The sequence below is a fragment of the Odocoileus virginianus genome, chromosome 10 (assembly GCF_023699985.2).
Source record: "Odocoileus virginianus isolate 20LAN1187 ecotype Illinois chromosome 10, Ovbor_1.2, whole genome shotgun sequence".
Classification (NCBI taxonomy): domain Eukaryota; kingdom Metazoa; phylum Chordata; class Mammalia; order Artiodactyla; family Cervidae; genus Odocoileus; species Odocoileus virginianus.
The window spans coordinates 2444668-2462414 of NC_069683.1; the positions used below are offsets into that span (position 1 = coordinate 2444668).

At 46.9% G+C, this 17747-nt stretch overlaps 1 protein-coding gene across 8 annotated transcripts in view; it reads right to left on the minus strand.

Moving 5' to 3' along the window:
* Positions 1–17747, minus strand: part of CTNND1 (catenin delta 1) — a 51584-nt gene that overhangs the window by 19683 nt on the left and 14154 nt on the right. For 5 of the 8 annotated variants that reach the window (XM_020892595.2, XM_020892598.2, XM_020892599.2 and 2 more), the window contains exons 2-4: positions 3411–3527; positions 1954–2220; positions 6–77 (exon numbers count right to left, since the gene is read on the minus strand). The exons of 1 other annotated variant lie outside the window; for it this stretch is intronic. In XM_020892595.2, coding sequence (XP_020748254.2) covers positions 6–77; positions 1954–2148 — 267 coding nt within the window. In that variant the 5' untranslated portion in view covers positions 2149–2220; positions 3411–3527. Of the gene's footprint in view, positions 1–5; positions 78–1953; positions 2221–3410; positions 3528–9791; positions 9851–17747 lie in introns of those variants that run through there. 2 more of the 8 variants (XM_020892597.2, XM_020892601.2) reach the window with 2 other exon arrangements.

Genomic DNA, 17747 nt, shown 5'->3' on the forward strand with positions numbered 1-17747 from the left:
GGTACCTGGGGTCCGTTGAGGTTTAGATCTGAAAATTTCTGTCGCTCAAGGTCAGCATCGCCCACAAAGCGGCCGTTCTGAAACAGAGCCCACAAGAAGACAATTCACTTTGCGGCCTTCTTTTGCTCTATCAAACACAAATGATCTTTTTTCCAAACAGGAAAAGGGCTTTCAAGAAGGCATTTGTGGCCTGGAGTCGTCTGTCAGTATAGATAAAAGAACCACATCTCGCCTTAGCCTCGGCACCTCAGACCCGGAACTGGGCGGCCTGGGTCTCTGGAACAGAAGAGTGTGAGTGCTACCAGGGCAGAGGGGTTTGTGCGCTTTGCTCAGTTTTGTTCAGTGCCTCCCCAGTGCCCTCAGCACTGTCTGTACATAGTAGGTACTCGAAAATCTTTTCTGAATAAGGTAAGTTCCCCGTGAAATCTTTTTGGAAAGCCATAAGAACATAGGAAAGTTGGAAAAGCTAGGGTGGGGGGTTTCCAAAAGCCTTCACTGTTTCATGCATGTTCACGCTCTACAACCACGGGAAACTCCAACACCAGGCAGCTTTATAAAGAAGGAAGCAAGAGGTATGAGCTTCTCTTTCCAAGCAGGAAGAAAATAAGCATCTCAACCCCCTTCAAGTAAACAAATGTCTCAACACTTTCATCACCAATTATAAGATTCACAGAACACATTCAAAAAAGGCATTCCTTAAGTTGCTCCGTCTGAAGCAGCAGAAAGTAATCTAATGATCTTATACTACGTAAAAACACATTTGACTACTCCCCTTCAAAAAGTATACAGTGAGGTTCAGCCACCTTGAGAGACTCTTCCCCTACCCTACTCCCATTACGTAGGACTGTAATGCTGTAGGGAAAGGAAGTTAAACATTATTTTCAGGAAGAAGGAAGGGTGTGGTTACATTGCTGAGCAGAAGTTAAAAATAAAAGAAAGAGACTCCATTTACTAAATCCTGGAATTCCCCACCACCTCCAAGGCTGAGCAGTCCTGCTCTCCTTTGTAGTATATTCCCCTCCAACCCTAACCCTCTACTCTTGTTCCTGTAAAAATCCTAGAAGCACTGCAAACACATGGCTTCCAAATTCCTGGTCATCCCCAATTGAAATTATATCCTCTCACTCAACAACCTCTTTAGCCTGAGGGACCTTCTCCATTTCAAAAATTAATAAGTGATCATGAGCATGAGCACTGGTCTCTGTTCCCGTCAGGATCTCTTAAGATGAAGTCTATCAGGCAATGCCCACTACACACACACACACAGACAAGCCTCAGACAGATCACACCCCAGCAAAGCCAGACAACAGAAGCCACAGGAAGCAGAGGATACTTCTCCTGTCAAACGCCAGCTCACTCGAGTCACAGCCCAGTCAACCAGCCCAGAGACCACTGGCTCCTGCGGCCATCTGGCTTCAACAGCAGCATGATGCTCCCTCTCCAAGTCTAACCAAAAGAATCAACAATGACCCCCTTCTCCAAAAAATGACTGGCACAGCCAACAAAAAAGAGTGTGGAGTGGGAATACACAATTTACCGACACTGCCACGCCTCTGAGCAAACTGTTCTCTGAGGGAGAATGAGATGCAAGATGTCCAATTTCCCCAACCACTAAGCAGGCATTTAATTTCCTGAATTTTTGATAGGGAGGAAGGGGGAAACCAGAAAAAAAAAAAAAAAAAGTAACTTGAGTACAGCTTCAAATTATATGATCTGCCACTACCAGACGGGCATCCCGACCCAGAAACCCCACTGCAGGGGACAGGAAGTTAGATGGATGCTTCGAGAGAAGTCCAGGCAACGCGGCAAGCAGCAACGTCCTCTGTCTGAACCAGGACCGAGCGCCCTGCGGAGGCCATCACGGGGCACGGGCACTGGACGCCCATGGCCGTGCGGAGAGCAGCCTCCCCAAGGGGCCCGCGTCCGCGGCAGGCCTGGCGGACGGAGGGTTACCTGGTGCCGGCGGGTGAGCGTGCCGTTGGCCAGGAGCGGGCTGGCGTCCTGCGGGGAGACGCGGACGCGCTCCAGCTGCGCCGAGACGTGGCGCCGCTCCTCCTCCAGCGCCCGGGTCAGCTTCTCAAACTGCGCCTCCTGCTCCTTCACGGAGGCCAGGATGCTGGCGGGCGACTCCACCTCCGAGTCGTCCATGGAGGCGAGGGCAGGGCAAGAGAAGGTGGCCCACCGAGGGAGGGGAGGAGGGAGGAGGCCCCCCACTGCACACTACCGGGGAGGCGAGAGAGGAGACAAGGGCACAGGTCAGAGAGGCAGCGCACGACTCACCCGGAGCCAGAGAGGCCCCTCGCGGTCCGCCTGCAGCGCAGAAAGAGAGCCGCCACCAAGCCTGGGCCCGCCACCGGCGCCTGCACAAGCAGGGTGCTCTGCCCACGACCCTCTGTAAGGGCCCACCTGGAACAGCCACTGAAAGCGGAGGCGCAACCAGACCCCTGCCCTACACTGTCAGGGAGAGAGGACGGGGCTCAGGACCGCAGCCATACACGAGGTTAAAATCAGGCTCTTTTCCTCAGTGGAGCTGCAACTCCGCACCACACACAAGCATGCAGGGTCCTGCGGGGCAAGCCACCTCTGCAGACAGAGGGGCATGACAGATCTTATTTCACGTCTCCCAAATCCCAACACTGAAACTGGGGCAGTGGTGGCAAAACACGCTAAAACGAACATGCTAAGTTAAAATACCAGTAAGAAATGGAAGAAGTAAAAAAAACATTCCCACCATCAAAGGCAGGAAATAAAACTAAGGCCCTCAAATTGAATACATATATAAAGGGGTTTTTCTACTTTTCAAAACTATACTACAATATTGAGGGCAGAATGTGTGCCTTGGCTAATGGACAAGAAAGCAGCGGAATAAAAGACTGTGTAAAAAGGCACCGTTTTCTGTGACCCCCCACCTCTCTCTGTCGAGCAGGAGAAGGAGCCATCATTTGAAACTATAATAAAGGTATCCCTTCAAGCAGTTCATAGGCTAACCTTCAGTCGACAGCTGGGACTTCCTACATCCCTGTCATCCTGAAGAAAGCTCTAAAATAGGCTCCATTTTTACCTCTTTACTTACTCCAACTAAAGGTAAGCATCCAAGCACCTACAGAGGATTTGTGTGTGACTACCACCACAAACAAGTTATTCAGAACTGAAGAGTGCCCGGACCCTAGGACGTGAACTGCCGGGTTGGCCAGAAAGTGGAGGGGCACCACAGTTAGGCTGCTGTGCTGAGCAGGCTTTCTCTCTCCCAAGTTGGCAGTGGGAGACTTTCTGGGTAATCCCAGATGTACCATGTTGAAAGGTGGGTTTCAGAATAAACCCTCTCCTCTATTTCCCACCCTTTCATCAACCCCTCCAGAAAAAAAGCACTTAAAATTTTTTTATTGTTAATAAACGTATTTTATACACACCTGTTAAGAGAAGGTCGCAACTGATTGGTTTAACAGAAAACAGCCCAGGCTAGATCCAAAGTATCATGGGAGAAGCATCCCAGCCACCACAGCAAGGAGGAAGCAGGAAGGAGAGAGCTGTAGGAATATTTGGAGGAAAAACAGGAGTGAGAGGAAAATAAAATATATCTAATATATTAAAAAAAGGGGGGGGAGCAAGGGCAGATATGGGGGAAAAAACAATCTAGGAATGGGGGTAATTTAAAACATGACCTGGAATTGCTAAATGTTACAGATGCCCTTTGGACTTTGCCGTTTTCAAATATGCGGACCCTGAACGTAGTTTTCAGTAAAACCTGGATTCTGTGGCCATGTCAGAGTTTCTCTACCTGTACTTGTGTAGAACACTAGGAGCAGGTTCTAATATGGATAGAAACTCATTTACCCCCTGTTCCCAGCAACCAAACTGGGAAGAAAGAAAAAACTGCCGCTGGAACACCCTTCCCCCTCCTCCCCACCCCTGAGGCAGAAACGTCAGAGCCCAGTCCCAGCATGCCCACAGAGACATTGGGAAACCAGTGCGACAGCAGTGCTGGGGAAGGCGTGTGGGGACTAGCCAGGCTCGCCTTCTGCTTCAGTTCCCTTTCCCACGCTCCCCAGGGCCCTACCAAGACGCTGGGGCCTGTCTGCTTCAAGGTTCAGGCAGCACTCAGCAAGCAAGAGCATCCAGAGGAGCTGGCAAACAGGCACCCAACTCCGTGGGCTTCCCCCGTGGCTCAGCTGGGCAAGAATCTGCCTGCAATGTGGGAGGCCTGGGTTCAATCCCTGGGTGGGGAAGATCCGCTGGAGAAGGGAAAGGCTACCCACTCCAGTATTCTGGCCTGGGGAATCCCATGGACTGTATAGTCCTTGGGGTCACAAAGAGTCGGACAGGCTGAGCAACTTTCACTTTTCAGATTCCTTAACTAATTCTCCGTCACTGAGACTCCTCCCAGTGGATCCAGGCCCTAAGCCCAGGAATGTGGTCCTCAGCCTGCGCTCTGGGCTCCCTCAGCCACTTACCGACTCCTGCTCTTCCTCTAAGTTCAAAGACCGCTGTCGCTTTCTCAATTCCCTACATTCCAACAGGCCACTCAAAAGTCTTGTTTTAAAAAAATGTTCTTCCCTTTCATTTTTATTACTGAATTTTAAGCACTTGCGCGTACCCACTATATCAATGACCTACGAACCTCCCATACTAAGAGGACTCTGAGCTCGAGAGCTTCTCCCAGGTCGGTCTGAACTGTTTGAAACTGTAGCCACCACTCGGGCAGTCTCCACCCTGTAATCTTCTTTGCTAATAAAAGACCAAACTACCACTACTATCAAGCATACAATGACAACATTCCCGCTGCAAAGAAAAACTGTCAGTTTGCCATAAAATCGTCGCCTTTGGCCCCCACAACTTTAGGAAGGGTAGCGGGGCTCTACCCAGGGATCCAACTTGGAAAGCAGGATCTGGAGACATTAGCTTCTCCCATCTCCATGGCTTGTAAAGCGAACCACCCGGCCCTAATTTGGAGAAGGTGGAAACATTAAGAAAGAGAAGATCAGATTCCTAGGACTAAAAGCATGGGGGAGGCTTTCTGCCCGGAATAGGGCAGAAGCAGAGCTTTGCAGGACACAACTGGACTGAGAAGACACACCCCGTCCCGGCTCTGCCACTAGCCAAGGACGGCAGCGAGGCCGGCCACGTTCTGTCTCCAAGGTGCCGGCACCGCCAGCCCAGCCTCACCCGGAGCCGCAGCGAGGAGCAGCTGAGACAACGCACATTATATAAATGTCAGGTGTTAAGTTGTTTCAAGAGTTAGTTTCTATCTTCCAATTATATTACTTAATGATAATGCCTCAGCCTAAAACTATTTTGTGAACTAGTAGATGAAATTGACCGGATCAAGGGCACACCTGGGTTCTCAGGAGTGGATGAGCTGGTTTCCCTACTCTAGCACTGTTTACTAGGAGGTCCCACCTAGACCAGTGTTTCCGGGACGTCGGGTGCTTTTCTTCAGCACCTGGCAGCCGTCACAGAGTCACACATCTGCTATAACCAACTCTAAACTCCCTACTTGAGGCTTTAGCAGCTTATTAACAAGGAGAAAGGGAAGGTGAAAAGAACTAACCATCACTGAGTGTTTTACATTTATTATCCTGGCAATCCTTCCAAGGACTCTAAGGAAGTTTTACTGCAAATGAGAAAACGGGCTACAGGTGAAGAAATTACCCAAGGTTTCAGTTAACAGCAAATTCTGAACTTAGTCCAACATAAAATGATAGTCCAGCACCTCTCTCCTACAACTCTTAAGAGCTTTATTCCCAAGTATCAAAGGAGAAAGGGAAAAGAAAAAGTTTCTACTTATCTTTAGGTTAAAGGGTTACCCATAATGTCTCCATATAAGAAAGAAGTGGGATTAAAAAAATAAATAAATGGGAGGAAAAGGAAAGCACATGTGAGGGAAGAGAATGAAGCAGTTAGGTAAGCTATATAGTACATCACCTCACAACTCTTGAGACTTGAGTCTCATGCCAAACATACACAGCATAAAAAACAAACTATCCTAGAGACCAGAATCTGCAAACCATTAACTAATTTTGGCGGTTAAGAGTGAGGAAAGCATCAAGACTACAGGCCAACACCTTTACCAGTTTGCTACTTGATATTTTCAATGGATTACACTTGCTCTCACTAAAAAAAAGATCATTGGGAATTCCCTGATGAGGCCTTGGGGCTTTCACTATCAGTCTGAGGTTCAATCCTTGGTCAGAAAACTAAGATCCTGCAAGACATGCAGTAAAAGCACCCCCCCCCCCCAAAAAGAAAGATCACTAAGGAATTCCCAAGGTGCGGGACAGAAGCAAAGTGAGCAGGTGAAACTTGCAATTCACCTGTCACTATATCTTCTGAGAATAACTTTTTTTATTCTTAACAAGCCAAGACCTATAGACCTTGAACCTACAAGGTTCCCACATTCAAGCAAGGACAACAGTAAATATCCAATCTCTTCTATAAGAATTCTAAACCAAAAAAAAAAAAAGTTGAATTAAATCAGATACCAGAAAGACCAAACAGTTCAACAATGTCAACCAGGTAACAAGGCAAAAAAGTCACTTGCCTACAGCACAATCACCACGATGATGCTCTACTGCAGACTGGCTGCAGGAATGGTATGGAATCAGAACTCTCAGAGGTTAAGAACATCAGCTTTGGAATCACACTGTCTGTGTGCAGCTCTGTTGCTTCTCAGCTGTGTTGCTTCCCAGCTATATGACTTTGGGCAAATCTCCCTAATCCTCAGGTTTCTTTTCTGTAAAATGGAGAAACAGGGAGAAACAAAATACACAGGATGGCTGCGAGGATTAAATGAGACAGTCCATGGCAAGTACTCAGAAAATGTCTTGACGCACAGAAAGCTATTGCTACTAATACTACTGCAAGGAGATCCAACCAGTCCATCCTGAAGAAGCTCAGTCCTGAATATTCATTGGAAGGACTGATGCTGAAGCTGAAGCTCCAATACTTTGGCCACCTGATGCAAAGAGCTGACTCACTGGGAAAGACCCTGATGCTGGGAAAGATTGAGGGCAGGAGACGGGGATGACAGAGGATGAGATGGTTGGATAGCATCACCGACATTTCAATGGACATGAGTTTGAGTAAACTCCGGGAGTTGGTGATGGACAGGGAGGCCTGGCATGCTGCGATTCACGGGGTCGCCAAGAGTCGGACACGACTGAGCCACTGAACTAAACTACTACAAACAGCTAACATAAGGGACTAAGGTTTTTGGAGGTGTTGGTAGGGTGTTTGAAGAAACCACTCATCTCCGCACACTCCCCCCCCTTCACCACTAGCTGGAGTTCTGTAAACTACAGGCTACAGGAATTCTTCACACTCTTAAGCGGAGGGGGGGCGGGGGCGGGATTAATCTCCAGACCAGAAGTCAAAAGACCTGGAGTTCAAGACCTGGCTTTGCCAAAACAAGACCGTGAGACCTTGGAGAAGTTATATATAAACCCATGTAAGCTTTACTTTTTGTTACTTTTCAGAGTTTAGCTTTATAAGATGTAAAACTATAGACAGGGTGACTCTGAACCTCTCTCCAACCTCCACACAATTCAGCTAAGTATATCCAAAGAGATGACCAAAATTAGGCATATAACCTCTGTGGAAAGAAGAAGATTATTTGTCTTCAGATGGAAAACTCTAAACCCCACAAAACAATCTTTAGGCTCTGGAAGAAACCATGAGAAAAGAAGTTTACCCTCTGTAGCCAGGGTCAAAGGCAGCTCTCTTCCCGTCTATTTCTTCATTATAGAATCAAAGCAAAGTTATGTCCTCCCTCTAAAGACAATGATGAGCAAAACCACACCATCCGAGGGATTCCATGCTGCTTTTCTAAAAGGTACAGACTGAGCCGTCTACTGAAGAATACACACCAATAAAACACAGCACCTGTAACACTACAGAACATAATCAAACCAAAAAGCACAGGTATTCTAGACACATAAAGGTATTTATTTGCTTTGACTGGCATTTGCCAAGTTCAAACTAAATAGTCCAGTTCAACCACACAAACAGAAAATCTGCACTTTATTTTTAAATCAAAAGGAATATATTTTGTCGGTAGTTTTCTACGGCTTCTTATGACAGTGCTTATACCAAAGTCCAAAGTCTAAGCACCCCACCCACCACTTGAAGTTCCACCTTCTGAACTGAGAACATTTCAAAGCTCAGTCAGAATAATTCTAGTATTTCTCCCTGCTGGAAAGACTCGCTCATACGCTAACTCAAACCCTGGACAGGATCTGCAATAAGACGGAAAGAGGACTCTGTTCACTTCACAATCTCCTGCCAACTGGGCACTTCGCAGAATTACAGAACTGATATTCCAGAACCTGACTTGCCTGAAGTATTTAGCAGCTTCCTTGCTCCTTGTGGCCTGCTCTATGAGAGGCCCAGCTTCTCCACTTAAGTGCACCCAAAAGGCTGACCGAAGGAGTCTACAAGGACGGATTAGGTCTCACCGTGTCCGCCACTGCGTGCACGCGAAGTCCCTTCAGCCACATCTGAGTCTTTGCGACCCCGTGGACTGGAGCCCGCAAAGCTGCTCTGTCCATGGGATTCTCCAGGCAAGAACACTGGAGTGGGCTGCCACTTCCTCCTCCAGGGGGTCTTCCTGACCCAGGGATCGAACCCGAGTCTCCTGCCTTGGCAAGCGGGTGTCTGTTTCCACTAGTTATAGTTATATCGCTCAGTCATGTCCAACTCTTTGCAACCCCATGGACTGTAGCTTACCAGGATCCTCCATCTGTGGGATTTTCCAGGCAAGAGTACTGGAGTGGGTTGCTGTTTCCACTAGCGACACCTAAATCTAATGAATTAAGGGAGTCTTGGTAAATCACCCTCCTCTTAGGTTAAGAGTGATCATGCTATCTCATTGGAGTTTCTGAGAAAAAAAGGGAAAATAAATATATGAAAAGTTTTGGGTTTTTTTTTTTTTTAAGAAATACTCCTTGTTAAAAGGCAGCTAAGCTAGCAATCTCTATAGGTCACTGCTACTGCTGCTGCTGCTGCTAAGTCACTTCAGCCGTGTCCGACTCTGTGTGACCCCATAGACAGCAGCCCACCAGGCTTCCCCGTCCCTGGGATTCTCCAGGCAAGAACACTGGAGTGGGTTGCCATTGCCTTCTCCCCATTGGTCACTGTGAAGTCACTGAGTCGTGTCCGACTCTTTGTAACCCCATGGGCTGTAACCTACCAGGCTTCTCTGTCTATGGGATTTTCCAGGCAAGAGTACTGGAGTGGGTTGCCATTTCCTTCTCCAGGAGACCTTCCCGTCCCAGGGATTGAACCCGGGCTTCCCGCATTGTAGGCAGACGCTTTTACCATCTGAGCCTAGGACATCTTAAATATTCTAGTTACCTGTTCCAGGATTTAAATGTTTTTTACTGTGACTTTAAAAGAAAAAAAAAAATCACCTCCACCATCTTGACCCTAAATTCAGAAACCAGATGGAACATATTTATTGCTCTTTTCCCCTCCCAAGTATTCTGGGAACCCCCCAAACCGTAACATACTGAAATGGCTAAATGCTAGGCTGGCTCTAAAGCAGAGTAAGGGTGTGGCTCTCGTCTACTGAGGGGGCCCAGGCCTGAAAGGGCATGGAAAGGAACAAAACCTGCTTCTTTCTGGAGGTGTATGACACACACGGAGGACTGGTCTAACAGGTCCTTCTGATCTCTCAGGCCAAGCTGCCTCCTCCTCCTCCCCCACTGCCCACGTGCTTCTCCAAGGCCTTCCACTGGGACAGATAACACTGAATTTTCTCTCAATCCCAAGTGTCTGAGATACATCGAGTTACTTACCTGTATCCCGGTTGCAACCCTGCCAGGGGCATCTCAGCCAGCCTTATAAGGAGAAAGCAGAGCCTTAGGGAGAGGCCGATAAGGAAACAAAGATAAGAAGGAGGGGCCAAAAAAAAAAAAAAAAACAGAGGGAGGTGTCAGACTGAAGGGAGGGGAGGCCAAATGCCTTTCTCCAGTCTACAAAAAGAGGGAGAGAGAGAGGGAGGTCAGCACACAAAGGGAAAGTAGGAAAAGTCTAGTCAAAACGGGACAGTACAGTTTAACTTCTGTCTCAGAAAAGAGAAATCCTAAAATTAACTAGGATACCTTTCACTCTTCACTACCATAGGCTAAGAAAAAAAAAAAAAATCCACAGGAAAAAAGCTTAACCTTAAGGTTTACTAGAGGTCACCCAACTGTTTGAGCTCACATTCCGTTTTTAAAGTGGCAGCTTCTCACCGAACCGCCTAACTTCCTATCTCTGGTATTCCCACCGACTCTCTTGCCCATTATTTGAAGATGACCTGGAAAAGCTGAAAGCATGTAATTGAATCACATCTACAGTCCAGCTTCCTCAGAAAGCCCTGAGCCCTAAAATGAGCAACAAGACACCCGCTCCATTAGGTTTAGAGTACGCCTCTTTTGACACAAGCAACAGAGAGACGAGTGTGAGTCTATGAAGAAATCACAGGGGTGTGAAGCTCCTATTTCAGCCACAGGGCAGATGGCTGAAGGAAATGTTTCTCTCTCTCTTAAAAGAAGAAAATCCAACCTTCCAGGGAGAGAACAGTTTTGAGTTATTAATTACGGACCTCTGGCTGTAGGGGAACACACACTGTTCCCAACAGCCTCTGAGGTAGCATCGGCCCCTTTTGTAGAAGAATAAACTTGTACATAAGAAGGATTCCGTTTCCTGCCCAAGGTCAACACAACTAGTGAGTGGCAGAAACACATCCCTTCTGCTCCAAGTCCATGTTCATTCCCCCTGAAAGACTGAATGAATATGAACTTTCTATGTTTCTTGTGGTTAAAAGTCATTCTAATTCAAGTACGGAAGGTGACCAAAAGTAACTTTTGGGGAGGGGATGGAGGAGTGATGACAAAGGATGAGGTGGAAGCATCTAGACTTTGGGGTATTGCCTTCATTTTAAAGAGCAAGACCTTTAAAAAATAAATAAAATAAAGAGCAAGACCTTACTCAATTCTGGAGAAGAATAGCCAGAGTTGAGAAATACCTTAGTTTTGTTATTTTAAAAGGAACAAGAACTCAAAGAGAAAAGCTGAGAGAAATAAAAGAAGTATTACTTTGTACAAAATCACCTACTTTTCCCCTGAAAGGCCTGCTATTGAAATCTGGCTACTTGCCACATTCTCTAAGCACAGCTCAAGAAAGAAAATCTAGTAACAAATATCCCTTCTACCATTTTTAATGTGACACCTCGCTAAACCAATAGCAGAGATCGGAGGTGGGATAGAAAACAGAAGGAGCTAGGAGCGGGGAAGACTGTGCTAGCCAGTATCAGAACAGAGGGGAGGGATTGTTCTAGCGGTATGTCAGCAATCTGCCTCTAGGGCAGCTGTCCTCCTGGGCAATCAAAGGCCGCCTGTGTGTGTTTTCAGGGACGAGCCAGCTCGGCAAGAAGTTGAAGACTCAGCCACCCAATCCACAAATTGAGAAGAGATGCCTGTTTCACAGCTGGAATGGAAGGCAGGGGGAAACACAAAACAAGAAGAGGCCGGCGGTGGGGTGGGGGACGGAGCCCTGCAGGTGCTGTTTCAGTCTAGATGGAGGGGGAAATCCCTGGAAACGACCAACCATTGCCTACTAGAGCGCAGAGAACCGCCAGTACCTCTCAACACTGAAAAGTGGGGGCGGGGTGGGGTGGCGCTTCCCTCGGTGGGCCCCTGCTAAAGGTGCCACACTCCAGATGCAGACAGCCCAGGTTCGAGCCCTGGTCAGGGGAAATGCATCCCGCATTCACTGGCGCAGTGAAATGAATAAAGACAAAGATAATTTTTTTTTTAATAAGTAGGTTTCTCCAGCTCTGTATGGACTAAGGCATCGACTGGAATTGCCTGTTTCTATGATGCATGAGACAGGTGCTCGGGGCTGGTGCACTGGGATGACCCTGAGGGATGGGATGGGGAGGGAGGTGGGAGGGGGGTCAGGATGGGGACACATGTGCACCCATGGCGGATTCATGTCAATGTATGGCAAAACCACTATAATTACTGTAAAGTAATTAGCCTCCAATTAAGATTAATAAATTCATGTCAAAAAAAAAGGAATTGCCTGTTTCTATCCTTTTCAGACTCAACAACGTATCTGCAATATATACCGTGAATAACATAAAATAAACATCTACCCCCTTCTAATATTCCTTCCTTAATTAAAGCCGAGAGATCTATAAATAGCAGCGGCACACATAAAAAAGTCAGTGAGATCCCCAACACCAAGAGATGGCAGCCATTTATTCAACTCGAGTGCTAGATGCAAAAGGCCAGTCAGAACGCACACTCCCCAGCCCTCGGAGAAGCTCGCTGCCCTGAGACCCACGAGACACACAAAGGCTGCTCTCTTCTCAGTAGAGCCCAGCAGCGGAGCGGCTCTCCAGGGACAAAGAGATTTCACAGGAGAACCACAAAGACATCGCCCCTCTCGGCTCCCCCACTCCCAGCTTTCTCACTTCCTGTCACAGTAGCACCAGACCACAGTCTCCCAGAAACAAACAAATACAAAGTGCTGGATTCTGGGCTGCAAGCCAACCGCATTCCAGGGCATCCTGTCTACCAATCGCCAGCCCCGAGCTCCCACTCTGCGCCACGCAGCTCCTTATCAAGTTCAGGGAAAACAACCCTCCTCCCTGCCCCAAGCTACAGGGGACAAAGCTCGGGCCTTTGAGAATCGGCGGAAAGATGCTGTGTGAGGACCTGTGTGAGGACCTCAGGGCTCAGAGGGGCTGGGGCGACGTCAAGGCTCCTTCTCGGCTAGTTTCTTCACTGAGGGGCTGGGGATTTCAAAGCCACCGCTGATGTTACACTCAGTGCGGCTGTGTAGTACATCTCACAGAAAGCTTCATCACGGCGACCTGATCACCCATCCGAATTCAGTCAAGAGAACATTCCCACCTGGGAACACTACTTTAGGACACATCCTCTGTCACCTTCTCTACCACCCATCTCTACTGTTTTCACAGTCTTTCAAACTCAAACACGAGCACAAAGCTGCTTTCTAAAAGGCCCTAGAGAGAACAAACAAAAGACAGCAGACTCCACCCTATGGAGAGGCAGAGCAGGCACCAGAGTGCCAGGGGCACGGTTCTCTATTTCCCCAGGGAGCGAAGGGAGGTCTTCGAGGGACTGCACAGTAGTTCCTGCGGCAGAAAAGGTCAGCACTACAAACTCAGCTTTTCCTGCTCACTGCTCCCCCTGGAGTGGATCAGGGGCTGTAGGTTTGCCACCTCATCAGGAAAGAAAGCCTCCCTCCCTAATAAGAGCCCTCAGCTCATACCGAGAATGGGATAAATGATACATTTTTCTATTGTCTTATACAAGCCCATTGGGTGTTAGCCCTAAACTCCAGAAGCAAAGATGCAGATAGAAGTCAAGCCCTATTAACCAGATTCTTGAAACCCAAAGTTAACACCCTTTGCCCCGGGGCTCAACTCCCCTTGCCTAAAGCACAGCACACGGTTTACAGCACAGAGCTCTCAAACCAGGGGGACGTTCCAGGCAACTAACTTAGTAATACACTATTATTTCTGATCTTTTCCCCCTCCTTTCTCCTTGGCTCTGCTAGAAGCTCCCTGTGTGGAAAGTTGATTTGGATGGTACATGCTGATGCAAAAATTGATAAGTCTAAAACACAATGAGAATGAATTAGTCCATATCTGGCTATGATACAACCAGATACGAGGTGGGGCAGGTATACACACAATAGCCAAGTCATCCTAGGACTGGGTAGAAAAAAGAACATTTAGCTGTGTTTGACTTCCCTGCTGGCTCAGACGGTAAAGCGTCTGCCTACAATGTGGGAGACCCCCGTTCAATCCCTGAGTTGGGAAGATCTCTTGGAGAAGAGTTCTGGCAACCCACTCCAGTATTCTTGCCTGGAAAACCCCATGGACGGAGGAGCCTGGTAGACTACAGTCCATGGGGTTGCAGAGAGTCGGACACGACTGAGCGACTTCAGCTTCACCCTGTATTTCAGACCAGAGCCTTGCCACTGCAAGCTCTATCACTGAGGTATACACTCACAAAGTTTAAAACCTCTTACATAGCACTAAACCAAACCAACTCAGGAATAACTTTTAAAACAATTAGTGTTAAACAGTACAGTAGGAGAGTTTAAGATACCCCCCTTTTTTTTTAAGTGTTTTAAGATACTTAAAAAAACACACACCCCAGACAGAGAACCGGACACACCAGTATCAAAGTTGCTGTTACTCCAAAGGGATACTCAGCAAGTTCTCTGCTTCAGATTGAGCAGGTGAGACAGAAAATGCATGCTGACTCAGAAATACAGTCACCCCACAATGTGAGGGAGGGAAGCAGACCAGTATAGCCAACTGATCGCAATTCAGCACAACTTCACCAAAGGCCCTGCTTCTACTCCTACCTCTGGCTGTTTACAGTCAGAAAACCCAACCAAAGAAATAACAAATAAGTAAGGAAGAAGTCAATGGAAGGGACCAAGACTTAAGCTGAATACTAAATGGTTGGAAAAGTATGAATCTGTTTTGCTATATAACTTCACACATACCCCTTTCTCTAAGAGTCAGGCCCAAAGCTGAAAGAATTGGAAGGAGGGGAAGCAGAGAAAAGAATGTGATTGGGAAAAGGTTTTGCTACATTCCAACTAGCCAACATCCCACATAGCATTAAAAGTGCCCAAGAATCCAATCCCACTACTGAGAGTTGCTAGGACTCTGCTAACACACATCCAATTCCACCCTCCCCCTAAACACCCTGAAAAGAAGCATAATTGAGACAGCTTGATGAGGGCACCAGCTGTTTCCCCCACCCTCCCTCCCCCCAGCCCGAGACCATAGTTCAAACTCACATCAAACACTTAATACAATTGACTGGCCAGTAGGAAGGAGAAGCCAGAACTAAAATAGCAGGAAGAGTGCCAACTGGCCCCACTTAGAAGGAATGCTTTCTTGGCTCAATTTAAAAATATGAAACTTCTGTCATCCACTCCCCTCTGCCCATTTATGCTCTCCTTTCCACCACCTACCCCTCAGTATCAAATGGATTTCAGTTTCTTCCCTCCAATTCCTTGATCTATTTTCAAATGTCAGGGAATACAGGGGAGGTATAAGGTTTAATGTAAAATAATGTCTTGGAGACTGGAAGGCTTCCTGGACTGCAACAGCAAACGCAGCACAAAGCTATTACATAAGGTCAAGTAGAAAGCAGTCCACACAGCATCCATCTCCGTGTTTTAAGAAGGGAACAAACCCTTCTGCTCTTCCACACTGATATAACCTGACCTCCCCAGGCACGATACCAGTTAAAGCACTACTGTGACCAGCCCCTCCCCCAGCCATATTCTGAGTGGGCCAGCATTAGCCAAGGAGGAAGGGAAGGAAGCCGGCACTTCCTTTTCAGACAGGAAGTAACATTGGCCCTTCCTGCTGAGTTTTAAACAAATTGTCCAGCTGAGTTTCAATGTTAACATCCTCTCCTGAAGTCGTTCCACAATTTCAAAATGGAGAAGGGAAATGGAGATGTGGTCCAAGTTTCCCTTCCCCCTAAGAGGCAAGTCCTCCACCCCATACTAAGCGCTGGCAGAATACCCAAATCTGACAGTGACATCTGTCATTTCAAAACAACAGGGGATACAGAGATAGAAAGCTTCCAGTTATCCACTGACTACCATGAACCAGTGTCCTCTACTTCTCATACTGAGTAACCACCCATCTGAGAAATCATATAGATCTGTCCAGTCAGTTCAGTCGCTCAGTCATGTCCGACTCTGCGACCCCACGAATCGCAGCACACCAGGCCTCCCTGTCCATCACCAACTGCCAGAGTCCACTCAAACCCATGTCCATTGAGTCGGTGATGCCATCCAGCCATCTCATCCTCTGTCATCTCCTTCTCCTCCTGCCCCCAATCCCTCCCAGCATCAGGGTCTTTTCCAATGAATCAACTCTTCACATGAGGTGGCCAAAGTACTGGAGTTTCAGCTTCAGAATCAGTCCTTCCAATGAACGCCTAGGACTGATCTCCTTTAGGATGGACTGGTTGGATCTCCTTGCAGTCCAAGGGACTCTCAAGAATCTCCTCCAACACCATAGTTCAAAAGTATCAATTTTTCGGCGCTCAGCTTTCTTCACAGTCCAACTCTCACATCCATACATGACCACTGGAAAAACCATAGCCTTGACTAGACGGACCTTTGTTGGCAGAGTAGTGTCTCTGCTTTTTAATATGCTATCTAGTTTGGTCATAACTTTCCTTCCGAGGATTAAGCGTCTTTCAATTTCATGGCTGCAATCACCATCTGCAGTGATTTTGGAGCCCCAAAAAAATAAAGTCTGACACTGTTTCCACTGTTTCCCCATCTATTTCCCATGAGGTGATGGGACCAGATGCCATGATCTTAGTTTTCTGAATGTAGAGCTTTAAGCCAACTGTTTCACTCTCCTCTTTCAGCTTAACTCAACTGTTCTGATTTTGTGGTCCTCAAACCTGAGTGATCAGAATCACCTGGGAAGCTGTTTTTAGAAATATCTCCCAAATCTACATCCCCAGTCCTCACACCTTACTATCTAGGTGCCTCAGAATTCATCTTCGTAAAAAGCTCTCAAAGCAGTTCTGACAGCTGCTGGGAACCACCATCCTGGCCTATCCCTGACAACCCTCTGCCCACCACATTCCTCTCCCAAAAGGACACCTGTTATAAAATACATTATTTGGACCTGCTTTACTGTTCACCAGACAGCTCGTTATTCAGTTTGGATTAAAGTTCCTTTGAAAGTATGGAATTAAATATATAGATGGCCAGAATGATACAATACTAAATGCTATATTCCCGGCTCAGAACCTAAAAGGAAGAGCTATCTCACTTCTTTGGAATCCTGAGTTGCTACAGTGGAGGATATCCCTATTTACACTGCAGATTGGAAAACCCAATTATTATTTCAAATGACTCAGTTTAACTTTCCTCCAAAGAACAAAGAGCTATGCCACATTTCCTAAGACTGGTTCCACATTCCATCCCAAAAGAAGTCCAAAGTCCTAAATCTAACATTCAAGACCCGAGATAATTTTAGCACAGTTGACAACATAATAGAAACACCAGAAGCTCTGGATTCACGTGTTACCTCTGACAGTTATCCAAGTAAGTCACTTTAACTTCTGCTTTGAATAGCAAGTGAGTAGTAAGATGTCTTTAGAAGGGGCATAAAAAGAAATATTTCCACAAGGAAGCATGTCACCAGAGACTTAGGAAAGAAGAATGGCATCAAAAGACTTACTTTCAAGACAACTATAAACATCTGTAAAGCAGTGATTTAAAGCAACTCCAAAATGTGGGGAATCTGATTGCCCAGAGTATTTCCTGCAAGATGATACACAGTTATCTGTCCAAAGGAGAAGGGGATAGGAGGGGAAAAAAAGTTTCCTGATTGAGGGCATCTCCCAAGGATGATACTAGGTAACAGAATGACAACTAGATAGGTATAATTAAAGGGAAGAATAGAGGGTAACCAGGTCAAGCTCTAGGGTTAAACTCCAAACTGAGAGAGAGACCCAGAGAGAGACAAGAGCCACTCTTTCACTGAAGGACAGACTAGCCTAGCAAGACAAGAAATCTTGCAAGAGAAAGTAAGAATGAGTGATTCAAGACAAAACTCCTCTGGAATCACTATCCTTTCACTTTCCATTACGGGGGTGCCACAGAACACTGATCACTAAACAGCTGGAGCTTCTTCAGTATCAGTAAAGCCAACCAGGCCAAGGGGCTCA